The following is a 16,836-nucleotide window of genomic DNA, read 5'->3' on the forward strand; positions in this document are numbered from 1 at the left end:
TAGAATGCAAGCCATCACTTGCTTTATTCAAACATATACCAACTAATTACCAAGCAAAGACATGTTTATTCTTCATTCTGAGAAGGCTATTCCTTTCAGGATAATGGAAATCATGCATCTTCATTAAAAAACCCCCACTTAACTGTCTCTACAAAAACAAACTCACCATAAAGAAAACAAAAGCTCAAGCCTTACAGGAAGAGCTTTAGAATCTCTACCAATATTTGGGCTGACATTCACATGTTTAATGGACAATTGTCAACAGCCAACTCAAAACAAGCCAGGAAATACAGGACAGCCCCACACAATGCAAATAGCAGGTACTATTTCTAAGCTGAACTCTCAGGCCATAGAGGGCTGAACATTGTACTGTTAAGAAAAACAGAACTAAGACAGCAAGTGCTTGGAGGCAGAAACTGTTCCTTTGCTATACGTGGATGAAGTACAACGTGCTTAGGAGGTCCACTATTTTTATGGCTGTTGCCTTTAAAGACAACAATCTAGTTTGCTACATGGGAAGTGCTGCTGAGCAGCTTCAGAAAGTCTGGACTACCCCTCTCTACAGATATGCAGCTCTGAGAAAAAGGAACTAAATATGTGTGTGTACACACATTTACATGTATGTATTTCAGTGTATCGTTTGGTATGCCAATAAAGAGACACACTAACAGTCCCTCCACTCTCAGAACACATACAAGGATTTTTACTATCACTTACAGACCCTCGGAGAAACAGAATGGGAACTCGAGTTCCAAACTTCTCTTCCAGGGCACTCACTGCAGACAGCAGCTGATACGCTTGCTGCCCAAAGTCCTGTAAACCACCTTCTGAGCTACTGGGGACTGCAAAACGAGAGGCTCTGAAATACACAAAGAAAGCTAAGTTTAACACACATACAAATCAAGTCCCCTCCCTTCTTTCAAGTATTGTCTATCAAGTGATAACTAAATAAAATACACACTTCCAAGTTACATTAATATAAACAATTAAACATGTTTAAGTGTAAAGAACTATGACTGAAAATATAAGACCAAAAGTCAAAATCACTTGTGGTTAAGACAGCTGCCAAACCCAACAATAAGTGGTTCTTCATGGTACTTGCTGTGACAGAACAACATTGCCTTCTGAATTTATTATTTAAATATTTGGACTGGTTTAGGTATACAAGACCTTTCTTTAATTGCACCTAATAGCAAAGAGGTTTTGTTTTTAAATAACACAAAGTGAAAACACAGAAGGAAAGAGCAATCCCATTGAAGATTTTCTAGGATTCGTTAATGCATTTGTCACTGACTGGAAAAACCCATTGAAAAATTATTGGCACAAACCACTTCTAAGGAGGAGAAAAACGAAAATTATTTATTTCAAGTGATTTCAGTTCTGCAACACAAATTCACCATGTGGCTCTTTACTGGCACAGCAACATGACTACAAAGATTGAAATTATGGTCTCTCAAATTATCTTCTTGGTTAGTTTTAGTGAAGGCCAGGAAAAGACTTCTTAATCCTTGAGCATACAGGAAATGTAGTTAAATTGACAACATTTTTTCCATGAAGCAACACAGCATAACATCTTGTCTCCGTTCAGCAAGCATCAGGCTACCAGAAAGAACAAGGAAACCTTTACTATAACTTCAGGGAAAGGATGTACACAGACACAGGGGAAACCGAGGAAGATGTTTCTGCTTGTACCTGTGTGCCTACCAGCCTCCTGGCTTCCCTTCAGCACATCTATGAGATTATTAGCAATACTAGAAAGAACATATGTCAGCACATGCCGTAACAGGAGAACAGCTCCCTTAACACTCCGGCAATTTAACCTTAGACACATGGTATCACACTCCACTTGCAAGTGTTTTCTTTTGCGATTAATTACCTAAGAACAACTTAAACTGATGAACGGAAAGTGTATTTCACACTAAGAGTGAAGGGTGTTGCTCTAAATCCTTTGAGGAACTGTGACCATACTTTGCTTACAGGCTTTCCTGCAGCCTAACTTAGAGCTTAAGGTGCCTCATGGCTTGCTCAACTATTCAGGAGAAGGTTAGAGACAGCTGTTCAAAGATATACTTCAGGCTGAACATCTGCAAGATCAGATGCATAAAAACTCAATTCTTTTAGATAATTTGCCTTGTAAATCAGCCTAAGAGAACATAACCTCTTCTATCAGTCTTCAGGGAAGAAAGCTTACCTGTACCTGCAATTATCACAGCATTCTTCCGTGCCCATGATGCCAGAGGAAACCTTTCGCAGTTGTTTGTCTTCAAAATGAGACAGGATGATTCTACCGAAGGGAATGTAGGGAATTAAATAAAAGACCAAGAATTTACACATTGAATTTATTGCAGAAAACAGAGTTGAAGTCAGCATCATTAATTAATTCACTGGGGAGCCAATTATTTGGCCCTGATTCTTCCAAAGAAAAAGGTTCTTTTTTTTTAAAGTAAAAAAGGAAACACTTGATGTATATGTATAGTTATGTCAGAGGGCACATTTTTTTAATATTGCATTTTAATATAAAACATGTTTGCAGGACACATTGGGAGCATAACACACTTTCTGGTTACAACCTCCAGTTGTGACCAAGTCACAATGGCTTTTACCAAAGCTGACCATAGGGATAAAGCATTAAATAGATTCCAGTACTCACTTTCTCCTGCAGCTATTTGACAAAAGGTAGTTCTCTACTTTTGCCAACATCTTCAGTTTGTAGAACCGGAACGTTTTATTGCGTATCTCGCTTAGAAGACGTCTATCAGTCAAAAAGAAAAATGAAGAGCCTTAAATACTGACCACTATTCCCCTGTCCCACACCAAAGTGAAATATGCCAGACAACTGTGTCTGTCATATTCAGCAGAAATAACTAGAAAAATATCTTACTAAAACCAGACCCAAACTGCCTGCCTGTTTCTACATCATCTTGATCCTTATAGCACAGGGCATACTCAGAAAAGCACCTTACCCATATTCTTCTAAATATGACAATTATTCTAAACAGGGCAGAAGGAGACACAGAGCTTCTTCCAACCCCATGGACTACCAGCTTCAGAAATCCATGTCAAAAGACACAGAGGATGGAGGAAAGGGCAGAGGGCATTGAGAAACGGTAGTTTCTCTCACTCTCTAGTTTTCCAGACTCCGGCAAGTTCTCATCCATGCCACTGCCAGATCAGAAATATACGCTAGGATATCATCACTCTTCTCTCAAACTCAGAGGTGGCATGTTAGGACACATCTACCTACTGCCTAATTTAATATCCTTTATAGTAAACACTGGAAGCATCCAAACAATAGCATGGGATTACTTCATGGGTGTATGGAACACTCACTCTGCCCATGGTCTGAGCTGCTGCATGAGCCAAACCTGAGCTACCATCTGCACCACATGGCATCAAAAACAAGCCAATACTGCAGGTGCTGGGCACCACATTAATGCAGCTACACTATTCCAGCTCAAAGTTGAGCAAAGCAAGTTTCTGCCGGCCTGGAAAAAAGCACAGGGAAGTATATGGTTTCATAGACTCTGGCAATCTGCTGACACAAGCTCAAGTGACCAAGTTCAAACATTTATGTGGTCCTATACCAGCTATGAACAAAATTAACAGGAGACCTCTACAACCAGGACATCCTCATGCAGAATAAAAAAAAAAAATATGTTTCTCCATTTAGAAATCTAGATACTGTAGAGAAAAAAGTAATTCTACAGCATCAGCAATCTTAAAAGGTGATGATGGGTCTAAAACCAGGTCGAGTGATTTACAAGACAAGTGACCAGGTTTTATCACTGCCTGCTGTGCAAAGCATCTTCAGAAAGCAGAACTGGAACAAGGACAAACTCATTAACATTAGTCCACATGTGGGTTATCTTCTAGAAGAAATAGAGCATACTTAGTACTGTGTGGATGCAAGAAGGGACTTGGAACCAATCCAAAAAATAAATCAAATTTTAAACCAAAACCACCCTGCTCCTCTTCTTTTTGGTATGTTTTGGCTATCCGTGTCAAAGCAGACATCTTCAGTCATTTACCTGTTAAAAGCCAAGTCTGTCGCAGTCCATAAGACGTGACAAGAAGCAGGAAGCCCATCACGACCAGCTCTCCCAATTTCTTGATAATAGGATTCCATTTCCTTAGGGGCACCGTAATGAATAACCATCCGGATATCTGCTTTATTGATGCCCATTCCAAATGCCACTGTAGCCACAATACACTACAAAACAGGAGCCGCATGCTGAATGTTTTGAAATGAGCATCAAGAATATGCCTGGATTAATGCTCACACACTTGGTGAGAACGTTTTGCTACAGACTCAAAATTCAGCCTAAATTACAATGGCTTCACTCACACCCAACTTCCACAGTACTGTTGTTAAGTCTGATTTTGGTCAGAGCATGAGCATAGGATTATAAACATGAGTGATGTGTTGTGGCAAATGCTACAGTGTTTTCAAGCAGTTATTCTCAAAAGGCACAAACCTATTGTGAAGGGGAACACAAGTCCCAGGATAACTCTTTGCCTCTTCAGCTGCAGGAAGAAGAAATCAGCTCACAGAACTTGTGATGATATTGTCCCAGCTACCACTATTTTCCTCAGATGCTATGCATTTTGAAGACACTAAAGGAATTTGAAATGTAAGCCAGGAATTCTATTACTGTCAGCATAGATCAGCAATTTCTTTGCCCAGAATTGGAGATAGTAAATGGGAAACACATGCTGATAGTACCAGCATCTTTCTTCTACCAGAAACTCTGCGATTATAAATAAGACCAAGCAGACCCAGTTTCCTACATACCTGAATTTCATCCCTCATGAACTGGTGATGAGTCTCTCTCCTTTGTTTGATTCCCATACCAGCATGGTATGCACCACAGGCCACATGGAGTTTATTCAATTCAGACACGACTTGTTCAGTCACCTTTCTTGAAGGGCAGTAGATGATAGTGGGGCCTTCAAACCCATATGCAGAACTGCTACAAATAACAGCAACACGTAAAGACACAGAACAGAAGAAGCCACCCTTCTGCAAAAAGTCCAACTGAACCTAGTTGAAAAGGCAATGTAGCTTTTCCAGCAGTTCACCTTCTTGGGGATTTAGAAATTGAAACAGATTTTAACTGGTCCACTCATACACAAGTTGTCTGTCCTTTGGAAAAAATGGGTCTGGAATTTATTTGATGCTTTTAAGTTTATTCTGCAAAACACAGAAGATTTGTCTCTGTAGAAGCAGCAGGTTAAGGTCTCCCAATTTCCTTAAAGTCATCAGGAAATACGCTATTACAGCTGTCACTTTTGAAATGTCCACATTTACGTAACAAGGTCCAAGTAAGCAATGAGAAATTCATTTATATTGCTGTAGAGGCACACACTGTAGCTTGTGACAAGAAGAACAGGGCCAGAACGGGTACACCACCAGGTCTACCAACAGAAAAGGACTGAAGTCGTTCTACTCAGATTATCTTTGTTGAAAAAAATAATCTTACCACAGATTTATAAGACTCACACACTTTTTGTACAATACTGTTTGGAAAGTTACCCACAAGCCAATCCACCATAATCATTGAAATTGCGACAGCGTCAGCGGGTCCTCTGAGAATCAAATGATCCTGAAGATCCTTAAGCTAGCAACATGCAAACAGCAAGAGTCCATCTCTCCTTGCCACAGAAGCCTTTTTTTAAACTGGGAAGAGGTGTGGGCACAACAACATGGGACATGACCTAACAAGTGACTAGCATGGTATCAGAGCCAAGCTACAGAGAAAGCCCAGGCTCTTCTTCACCAAATCAGTTTAAGACCATTACCAGTTCTTAGTACACATTACCAAAACTCAAAAACATTAACGTATACCTGAGGGATCAACAAAAACAGGCTTAAATCCTCACCTTCCTTTCCTAGTAAGGAACTGCTTTAAATCCCTAAGGATATTTCGACTTTGTTGTCCAACTTCTAAGTACAAGTTAGGTCTGTCAAAACTAGTACACGTGACCTGGGGATTCTTCAAGTTCAGACAATTCACTATGTCTTCTCTAATCGATGGACTTGCAGTTGCAGTTAAAGCAACAATGGGAATCTGCAATGAAGAATAGAGAAAAAAGTGCGAGACTTCTCACTGATTTTTTTTTTAAACCAAAAATATCATAAGTCAAAACTGAAATAGCATGCAAACAGGCACTTTAATCTGTTTATGATCACTGGATCAGCTCAGCTATCTCAAAAACCGTTAATATTTAGCTTCCTAGAGCTTTGGTCTACACTGTTCAGGAGAGTAGACAGGGATAGAACACTGTTGAAATGCAGGGTTTTATTCTGAATGCGTGGGTTTTATTACTAATATCTTCAACGAGTCTACAGTAGTTTTCTGATGTGGTTAGCTAAGTTTAGGGAACACAGGACAAAACTTCCAAGAAGACCATGTAGAGTTCAGGTCTAAGTTTTTGAGCTAATGCAATAAATGCTTGAGGAGTGTCTAGAAGTCACAGTTGCATGCTCTTACAAGCCACTTTTAAAAAACTAAATCCCTCAATATTAAACCAGAAGCTTAGGGACATCATCTTCCACAGCATGGGGATCCAACAAAGTAATTTAATTTTCAGAAGTTTCTGGTGGTCCAGGTTCAGAATACCCTTCATTTAAGCATTTGAGAAAAAACCCACAAAGCTCAGTCACCGCTGGGGACTGCATAAGCTCCAAACCAGCATGGTAAGTATACCCAAAAAACAACATCACGAGACTGGTATTTCAAATTATCACACAAAATGACACAGTATCCTTCTTTTATATTAGAAAATCAAACACATCAAAACCTCACCGATGGCAGGGTCTTTTTTAGTGAGCCTAAACTTCTAAAGGAATCTCTGAAGTCATGGCCCCACTCGGAAATGCAATGAGCTTCATCAACAGCTATGAGAGTAATACCTGGAGGGCACAAAACCACAGCATGGGCACATTAACAAGACTAACCAACATGGGAAGTGACAAAATACAAAACACCCCATTCTCTTCAATGTCAAGCTTTCCTGACAAGGCACTAGCAGTCTGCTTAAGTTTTTGTTTCTAGAATGCCTTCTGCTGCACTGACTCCCCAAGCCCATTCTTCTAAGATCTTCTTTTGTAAAAAGGCCTAAGAGCTTTTACAGACTCCTCCTCCCCCCGCAATCTCTGTTTCCTTCTCTAAGTTCTAAGTCTCCAACATCCCTCAAAATGGGTCAAAATCTTGAGCTACCTCTGACAGGACCTTTTCCCACCCCCTGCTTCCCAGACTTGTTTAATAATAGTCACAAACACTGTTTACAGAAGTCATTAGTTTTATTTTCTGGATTGCAAAACAAAGCCTGAGTGTCTTAGGTTTGCACTGAAGAGATAAGTGAAAATCCAGAAAAATATCAGGGGAGAAGGGTTAAAGATGCCCCTGGAAAATAACCTTACATTTTCCAAATTAGAAAAACCCCTCAGGTACAGATATTCCATTCTAATCTGTACGTTCAAAGTGCCCTAGTGTCAAAGAGGCCAAGCATACAGAAATTCAGATGGTTTGTTTTCTCCCTAGATAGTCCTCCCTGCCTACAGCACTAGAAACTCAGTTCCTTAATAAAAAAAATTCTTGGCATTTACATGCCTTGAGTTTACCCTACTATGAGAGATGTATCAGCTGCATCATCTCTGATGAAAAGAGAATTTCTAATATGTGCTATAGTGTTTCAAAACACAATTTCATTGTCACATTCTGAGAAAGATCAGAGACATTAGAATACTTAAACGAAAATATTTAGTGCTATAGATTTCACTTCCTGCGATTTAAACATGAGTGTTTTAGCACCTCTGTTCCCAGTGACTTGTCTAACATTCCCACGCCAAGATCACACTAAAGACACTACTCACATATGATCTTTTTTCATCAATGACAGGATCTTCTGACACCATTTACTGGCAGTCACTACACTAGCCTCTGAGCTCACTAGTGGTAAGAGATTGGTGAAAAATGTTCAAGCATTAAAAAAGTTTAAACATAATTATGAATTTAAGCTGCCTGCCAACTCATCCACAACCTTATCCTCAACTTACCAATAGTTTGGTCAAGATCCTGAAGTAACTTTAAGTTCCCCAAACAAAACTCTGGAGTCATATATACGACTCTGTACTGACCCCTGAAAGATCAAGAAAACGGATCATCACAGAAGGAAAAAGCCCAGACAATTCAACCAAATGAAACAAAACCATCATTATCTAGAAGATGTAAGTAAGAACAAGTACAGACTTCTAGACGGGGAACAAGAGGAAGGAAGTGAAGACCGTTGAAGGCATTCCAGAACAGGAAAGCAAGGCAGTACACAGTATTATAGGAAAAGAAAAAAACAGCAGAGAGATTTATTAGCCTTTAGAACAAGAAGGGAGTGTTGTGGTGATTTGGTGACAAATATAGGTCTAAGACATGTGTAAAGTCATGTACAAATCACAACCTAAAGCTGAGTCAACAAGCCCCATGTCCTCAGCCAGAGGGCACAAGAGGGTGGCTATAGCCTCCCACACGCTCAACCTGGCTGAATGCAAGCAGTATCACTGACTGCCAGGTTCCAGGTCTGAGCCAGAATCAAGAGTTCCAGCAATGACAGATTGGGGAGACATACTACCACTCAAACACACCTACGTCAGAACTCGCAGGCCCAGAAAGCTTAGCTAAGACTTACGCTTTGATGCATTCTTTGATGTTTTTCGACTGAGCCGAACCAAGCAAGCAAGCTGGAATCCCTGACATTCTGCAGAAGTAAAAAGCACAGTCATGAACGGATTTACTCTCAATGCTTTCTGCCTTAGCTTTCAGCCTATGCCAGCACTTTGTAAAGGAAGTTCAAGCTGTGAGGTCAGAGTCTACTTTCTTCCAAGGATGTCTGTGGGGAAAAAACCTTTTGAAAAAGTAAGAGTGGTCAGTGGCTATTCCTGCCACCCAAATGCTCTTCTACTTCCCCTCCAGCTGTCCCCCACAACACACACAGTTGATTAGTGCAATAAGAAAGCGAGAAATAAAGACCACTTTCCTTGCACAAGAGCAAAGTTTACTAACAAAACATCCAAAAGAAGAAAATACGGTAAGTATATTTTCTTTAGCTATTATCTTATGCAGGTCATCACATTTGGATGTAAGCCTTACTAGCTTGCAATTTTTTTGTCTCACCTTTCAATCTTTTGTGAGTTACTGGTGCTGCATCTGCTAATTTTCAATCAGGTGGCTGCTTTTTAATGACAGATTCAATAGTTACGCTTACCAGCTCAGCCACTTCATATCTGACCTCTTTCAGGACCCTGCAATCCCTGTCCTCTTAACTTGGTGATCCAGTGCATTTTATCACAGCCCTTTGTTTCAATAGCTTCTCCCCCCTCATTCCTCTGTGTTTCAGTCCTTGGCAGAACTGCACCTAGTCTAACAGACAAATTACCGAATTGCATTAGGTTCCAGAAATTCAGTCTTGTCAGCCTTCAAAATGAATGACCTACTAAGAAGATAGTGAATAAACCCTTTCCACTGAGAAAAATAGTATAAAAGCCAAGGAAGGAACTGAATACACATAAACACCCTGCTGATTAACACTCAGTCTAGGAGCTGGCTATAGAACCAGCTTAGGCTCGCCAGCTATTCAGCTGCACACAGTCATGATGCACAGCAGAAAATATCACATATAATTGATGTTCCTTACTTCAAAAAAATCCTCACATCCCCTCTTTCACAAAAAACCTGTTCTTTCTAAGTTGGACAAGGCAGGAATGAACTAGACAACTCAGCATGATTCCCCCAGATTAAATGTCAGAAGTGAATAGCTGTTATAACAGAAAGCAAGTAGACATATAGAAAGCATTATCAGGTATTAAAATCAAAGAGATTTATCTTGCAACACCTTTAACTGCTCATGTAAGAGCAATTCAGTGTCACCCACTAGTTGCCCCATCAGACCTTTTAAGATGTGAAGAGGCCAGATGTTAGGAGACCTACTACACTGTTCACCTTAAAAGACTGTGCCATAACTTTGATCTGAATGGCCTACAGCTTCCAGCTATACGTTGTTCAGATGTTATTTCTCGGACCCAAAGGAAGCCCTACTAAACTTTGACATAACTCTCACAGGCTGAAACAGGCTGTGAAACTCCTCCATCAGTTCGGTCTGTGCAAAAACAGCCTGTGAATCCAAAAATGCTTGAGAAGGATCCACCTTCAGGAACCACTCACCAGCATAGATCCTTTGCAAATTCAGCCTACAGCTCACGTAACCGGCAAATCCAGTGATCTTAGACTATTTACACAGTTTGCATGCGTTCATTGAGAAACATGTGTTTTACAGCTGACACACAAACAGCTTGCTGTACAAAGCTGCAACCTTAAACACCAAGAAATGCCACAAGCAGAATCTGTGGGTTTCCACAGGCAATACAGCAGCAGCTTGTTACTACCATGTTACTTACGTCAGCTGCAGCACCTGGTCCTCCATCAAGGAGATAAGAGGACAGATAACAATTCCTGTGTATCCAGTGTAAACAGGAGGAAACTGGTAGCACAAGCTTTTACCATAGCCTTAAAGAAAAAAAAGGTAGAAGTGAAACATCATGCTTTCTACAGAGCTGTAACATGCAGCTATATAAGACAGTTCTAACACCCTGCTGAGTCCCAGAAAAAGAGTGATGTTTGTTCTGCTAGTTGAGAAACAAAGATGCAAGATAAACATGGTCAGCATCCATTCAATACCCCTCTCTACACCAAGGTCAGTGTAGGAGGGGTAGGACAGAGAAACAAGTCCTCAGCTAGGACAGAGAAACAAGTAGCCAGCATAGCTGGCTCAGACTTACAGTCTCAATCAGGGCACCCTGCTCGTGAGCCACATGGACAGTCTCCAAGTTTGAGTCCTACTCTCACAAAAAGGAAAACGTTTTTCACCACTTCTTAGGACGCAAAGGTAACTTACCAGTTGCCATGACAATAAGATTATCTCTTCTGTCTTCTAAAACAGAATTGATCACTTTCCACTGGACCCTAAAAATTAAACAAAGGGGAATTTTTTTTTTTTGCCACCACACATAACATGTAAGTTTTATGAGACTGCATATTCAGTTGAATTTCAGGTTAAAAAATCCTTCAGGCCGCCTTAGAGAGTTCTGTCTTTGCATGCTGCAACCACTTAAATACTCCAACTACTGCAGGGAGTCCCACCAGTGTTACAGTGGGGATCTCTAACAGAACTAAGGCAAGCAACATTTGATGCAGTCATTCACAGATCACAAAACAAACCATGTCTGCCATATGTTAATAACTGATCCACAAACAGTGAGAGCTACAGTTATCTTCAACGCAAGAGATTTTAAAGAGGACTTTGATTTTGCCAAGAAATTTCCATCCTTTTGTGGTCTCACAAGTGTACATAACCGTGGTCAATTAAAAAAACCCTGCCCATTTCTGAAAGTTTACCAAATATTTTGAGTAAAACAGCTTCCCCTCAAGGGTTGCTCTTAGGCTGTGTCTTCCACAGAAAGCATTCCACCACCAGTCATTCAAGAAGATGTCATCCCATTCCCATTGAGTTTAAGAACCGTAACAGCAATGCTCAAGTACATAAGCATATACTGTATTGAGATTACACCACACTAGACAGACAGAAGCCTGTCTGTCCTTAGAGCCACATAACAAAGGATAACCAGACTAAGGAAGTTTATCATACAGAGAATAACATCTGTGCAGTTTGTTGCTTGCTGTTCAAGACACCTGAACTAGACCTGATACAATAAAGCTTTGATCACAGGAGGTATACCATCAGAAGAGTCAAACTCAACCTCTACCGAGAGTGTACAGTATTGTAATTAACACTCCATAAGATTTATTTTGACATCTTGTTGTGGCAAAGGCTGCTTTTCTTTTCCTAGGGATTTTGCATAGGTCCTAGTTTGTTAGTGGTTTTTAAAGTAGGTAGTAATAAAGAAAATCATCCAAGTTGAAATAAGGGAAAGAAAATGAACCCTACAGTGTATGTTAACAGAAAACATACTTACGGTTTAAAAGAAGAGTGTCCAAAATACATCTTCAGACATGTGATGTGGCTTTCACTAGGTACTGGCAGCAATGGATCTTTAGCAGAAGAGAAAAAACCTCATCTTTGATTAAATTTTAAAGAGACAAAGCCCTGTCTTGACAAACAACAGTCTGTTCATGGTTAGTGATGCCCAGGGCCTAGAATTTGAGCAACTCCAGTGAGAAGAGACAAACTAAAGATATTTAAGGGCTAAAATAAAGGACTAAAAAAGCAAACAGGCTCCTCAGAGACTCTGCATGAGGAGGGGAACATACAGCTTGATTAGTGAGATAATAGAGCAATAGGTATTAAAATGAATAGCTGTGTTACTTGAAACTTGTTCAGATGAGGTACTAGAGATGTTTTACTAGGCATGCCTTAAAGACCCTACTGAAGTTACACTAATCAATACCCAACACCACAAGCTGCTAACAAAGTCATGGTCCAAAAGTGACATATCAGGATCCTCTTGTCTTGCTGTGAACACTGAACTAACATACTCAAGATCCGTTGAAATTTATAATTAACATTCAGTAGTAGAAAGCATGACATTTCCACCTAGTTTTTGTCAGTTCGGCAAGCACACATTCCCTGTAACAGCCTGTCTGGCTATCGTTTAGAGATGAACTGAACAAAGAAACAATTAACTCATGGGTCCCCATCCAGCAGTCCATGTTCTGCTTGGAAGAAGCAAGCAGCTCTTCTCCTGGCTAATGCTGTTACTTTCAATGACAAGGTCTACAGTCTAACTTGCACAACCAGGGAAGGAAGCTTTCACAGTGACCATTCAAACAAGCCAAGGTGTATTTCACATCGCGTTTCAGCCTCTTTTCCCGATTTGATTTGTCTCCACAGGGCCAACCCCAAAGCATTAGGCCAAGATCACCCCCAAGCCAAAAATTCCTAAGAATCCTGCCACGAAGCAGTAGTAATAGGGCAGCAGAACAAAAGCATGTAATGAAGGTACCATCTTCCCCTCTGCTGTGTTATAAATAGGCCCCCTCAGTTCTGCATGACCTCCACATCCCCGGATCAGTTTTACTCCCATTAAGCATACATAACATCTACTTACAGCAGGAGTCAACTATGTTTTGCCAGGGGCACCTTTAAGTTTTTCATCCTGACACACAGACAAGTACTCCTTCCGAAACCTAGACAAGCTTTAACTTTCTACTTAAGAAACCAAGCACCAAGAAATATCACTGTTCTTCCACATCTGCTTCTATAGACAGTGCATTTTTTTTTTATTTAATCATATGCTAAAATATAAAACATACCCAAACATTCCTCATCTTCTTCCTCAATGTCTTCATCTTCATCACTATCTGGTGCAATGTTCAATTCTGTGTCAGGAGTTTTCCTGGCTTTATCGGACTCTCGTTCAGTTAGAACTCCTTTGGAATCGTCTACGTCTTCTAAAGACTAAGAAAAATCAGGAGAAAAAGTTATTTTGGAGCATGAAAGGGTAGATACAATGCATGTCTGAGGTAATGATACAGGGACACATGAGTTTTAATCTACTTATGTCATAACTTAGATCTATTGGCACACAGCACAGAGAAGAGCACAGTGGTCGAATGACTTTATCAGTGGCATTCAAATTCCAAGAGTCAGTTCCTGGGTACCATTACAACAGCTTTCGTTTCTTCTTTGCAAAAAGGTCTCTGCAATTTTGAAGACATTGTAATCTGTTATTTTATGAAACCAATCGTTGGTTGGTTTGTTTTTTGTGGGGGGGTTTTTTGTTTGGTTTTTTTTTTGGACTTTCAACTAGATGCAGGTACAAGTTTCACTAAGAAGTCACTTAGGATGCTAGTCACAAAAATCAGAAACAGAAAGGATATGATCCCAATGTCATGTTACACTCATTGTTTCCAAAACATGGTACTGGGAGGAACACTAACTAAACTCCTCTACTCAAGTTAGCTTTTTTGACCAAAACTGCATTTATAGGAGATTGACATGCAGTACTGAGAACCTGGTCCTTCCCTAGAAGAAAATTGAACTTTTCCCCCCCTAAACCTTCGAGTCTTGCTTCCTACTCAGCTGTAAGCAACACAATCTTCACATGTGTACAAGCACACAAACCCATGTAACTGCTCTGGTGGAAGTGTTCAGTCACTTGACTCGAAATACATACAGCACTCTGGAGAATCATGAAAAAAGCCAGGGTAAAGAAAAATAAGACTCAACATCTAAATCTTCTTCTCAAGAAACAAGTTATACCAGTAAAAACACTTTACAAGAAGCCTGCAAAACATGGATACAAAGCAATTTGAGCTATAGCCCCAGTTAGGAGCACCTGCAGCGCATAAACCACCCTGACAGCTCAACCCCTTGGACAAGGGTTTGAATGCATGACACTTGGAGCACAGCAGTTTATGAACTATAATCTGCATAAATGCAGTAAGTGGCTTGATCAAGTCCAAGCTGGTATAGTAAAGATGTGGTAAGATGCAAACAATATTGAAGTCTAACACTAGTAAGTTGAATTCTTTAGATATCCACATATTCACCTGTCTTCTGTCCATATTCCCTCCCCTCAACTACACTCCACTGTCACCCAAGAGCATCATTGTTATAAAAAAAATTAAAACACAAAACCAAGGCACTCACTTTAAGCATCTCCATCTCCAGTTCTTCATCACTTTCAATGACACAGGAAATATTTTGGTCCTTGTCTGTGGAGCATGCCTCCTAAGAAAAAAATTATTTTCTTCCTATCAGCAAAGTTATTTCTATTTTACCCACAACCTTTCAACCTTCTGTATCTACTATAAACCACTTCTCTGTACGCTTTTACTTCTCACCAAAAGTAACCAAGCTCAACATTCAGCTCCGAAGCCTGCCCATTAAAAAATTGAAAAAATATTTGAACATAACAAGACCCTGTAATAAGAGACAAAACCAGTAGTATCGCCAGATGTGTGAAGTGCCTGGAACATAAGGAAGTTATAATTGATTTAAAAATCATCAATCCACATTTAGCAGTCACTAGGACTGCTATTTACAGATACCTTAGAAAAATATCTGCTTTTTATTCATGACCAAGTTGGAGATGCTCAAGCACAGAATTTGTCCCCATACTGCAAGAAGTTCTTTGAAAACATAAGCAACTGAAAGAGGAAAACTAATCAGACTATCTAGAGCTTCTGTATTCAGTACTAATCCTTCCAACCACATACCTGAAGAGCAGCTCAGTGGTTGACCATCTCCACAAATATTTTCCAGACTAGACCCTTCTTCCAGCCCACCGTACTATCCTCTCAGGAACAGGACTTTTTAAAATCTTGAGGGAAATTAAGGATGACATCACTTACTCTGCTGAGTGTCTATGATTAACAAGGGCTTTTCTCATTACCTCAGGTGTCACTTCATTGACCAATTCTTTTGCAGCCTGACATTCCAAGATTTGAAGTTCTTGCTCAGTAATGTCCAGGGACATGAAGTCATCTGTGTCCACTTTGTCCTTAGAGCTAGCTGCTGCGGGCCCATCTTCCACAACAGCGCTACCTCTCTCCGCCTCTTCATTAAGATCTCCCTCCCAGAGGCCAGCTAGCGTAGCATCAGAGCAGATGTTGAAGTCACCTTCAGGTTGTTTAGCAAATTCAGGCATTGCAACTTTTTGTGCTCCAACATTTGCTGACTCTGCTTCAAGTTTTGTTGGAGTTGCACCACAGCTCCTCTCCAGTATAGAAGGGGAACCTGAACCAAGCAGTGTGCTTCTTAAGGCAGTTATACTCTCTGAAATGTCAGCTAGTATTTCTGCAGCCCTAGAAGGTAAAACAAGAAAGTTAAACCAAAATGACAAAGGTAGTTACTACATACATCTTAGCCACAAGCTGAACTGTGGATTCTAAAGTAGTCTTGTTTCTCCAAAACTTCACATATAAAGACTCAACATGCATTTGCAAATAGTATTCCACTTCAGTGTAAAGGAAGTTCATTTTCTTCTCAAAGAAAACCTACAAAGACTCTCCAAAAACACTGTTTGTGGTACTGCCCCCAAGCTTGTATCAAGTCTCCAGACTTCTAGTAGTTAGTCATGCAAGAGTCCTGAGTATTTAGCGAAGAAAATCTTGCTGTGCATTTCAGCAAGAAGAAACAGATTCAGTAAAGTTTAGTGCCAAACCCATTGCAATCAGACCAGTGAAAACCTGCATTCCTATGTATAAAGACAGTATTTTCCCATTGAGTGTACTGTGCTTTCTTTTCTTGGAAAAGGACACATAGATAAGAGAGGCAGCTGTTAACACACGTTTTGTTGTGTGGGACCACAGGGATCAAGAACAAAACACTGATCTCACAGGTAGAGACAGGCTGGCAGAAAAAAATAATAATCTAACCTCTGCAGATTTTCAAGTTGGCCAGAAGAGTCAGGGATGTGAGAAGCCAGGTCCGTTATCTCTTCAGCTAGTGAAGTCAAGCGCTTCTTCACATCCTCTGACCACACGTCATCTATGAGAAGCGCCAGAGTTATTTCACAATAATTGAGGTCTAACATCTATATGCAAATAAGTTCAAGTAACTGCATTTCATAGCAGCATATCATAGAAGGGTTCTTTATGCATAAAGCAGGAAAAAAGTAAATAAGCAGAATAAGCAGAAACTGCCAAGACTTTCCCTGTGTAAACAAGTGTATTTTCACTCTGTTGCATATTGTTCAGAATTTCTCTATCACAGAATGGTTTGAGTTGGAAGGGACCTTAAAGCTCATCCAGTTCCAACCCCACTGCCACAGGCAGGGACACCTCCCACCAGACCAGGTTGCTCAAAGCCCCATCCAACCTGGCC

At 40.2% G+C, this 16,836-nt stretch overlaps 1 protein-coding gene across 1 annotated transcript in view; it reads right to left on the reverse strand.

Annotated features, from left to right (window-relative positions):
• Positions 1-16,546, reverse strand: part of WRN (Werner syndrome, RecQ helicase-like) — a gene marked incomplete at its 5' end in the record, with an annotated part of 32,300 nt that extends 15,754 nt beyond the window's left edge. Inside the window, 16 exons of the mRNA XM_009696292.1 lie at positions 718-859; positions 2,192-2,284; positions 2,651-2,752; positions 4,029-4,210; positions 4,793-4,970; positions 5,881-6,068; positions 6,807-6,913; positions 8,060-8,142; positions 8,683-8,751; positions 10,448-10,556; positions 10,945-11,012; positions 12,023-12,098; positions 13,320-13,464; positions 14,659-14,739; positions 15,404-15,815; positions 16,389-16,546. Coding sequence (XP_009694594.1) covers positions 718-859; positions 2,192-2,284; positions 2,651-2,752; positions 4,029-4,210; positions 4,793-4,970; positions 5,881-6,068; positions 6,807-6,913; positions 8,060-8,142; positions 8,683-8,751; positions 10,448-10,556; positions 10,945-11,012; positions 12,023-12,098; positions 13,320-13,464; positions 14,659-14,739; positions 15,404-15,815; positions 16,389-16,546 — 2,193 coding nt within the window. The remainder of the gene's footprint in view (positions 1-717; positions 860-2,191; positions 2,285-2,650; positions 2,753-4,028; positions 4,211-4,792; positions 4,971-5,880; positions 6,069-6,806; positions 6,914-8,059; positions 8,143-8,682; positions 8,752-10,447; positions 10,557-10,944; positions 11,013-12,022; positions 12,099-13,319; positions 13,465-14,658; positions 14,740-15,403; positions 15,816-16,388) is intronic.
• Between the last annotated feature and the right edge of the window lie 290 nt (positions 16,547-16,836).

The sequence above is a fragment of the Cariama cristata genome, unplaced genomic scaffold, assembly GCF_000690535.1.
Source record: "Cariama cristata isolate BGI_N322 unplaced genomic scaffold, ASM69053v1 scaffold43022, whole genome shotgun sequence".
Lineage (NCBI taxonomy): Eukaryota > Metazoa > Chordata > Aves > Cariamiformes > Cariamidae > Cariama > Cariama cristata.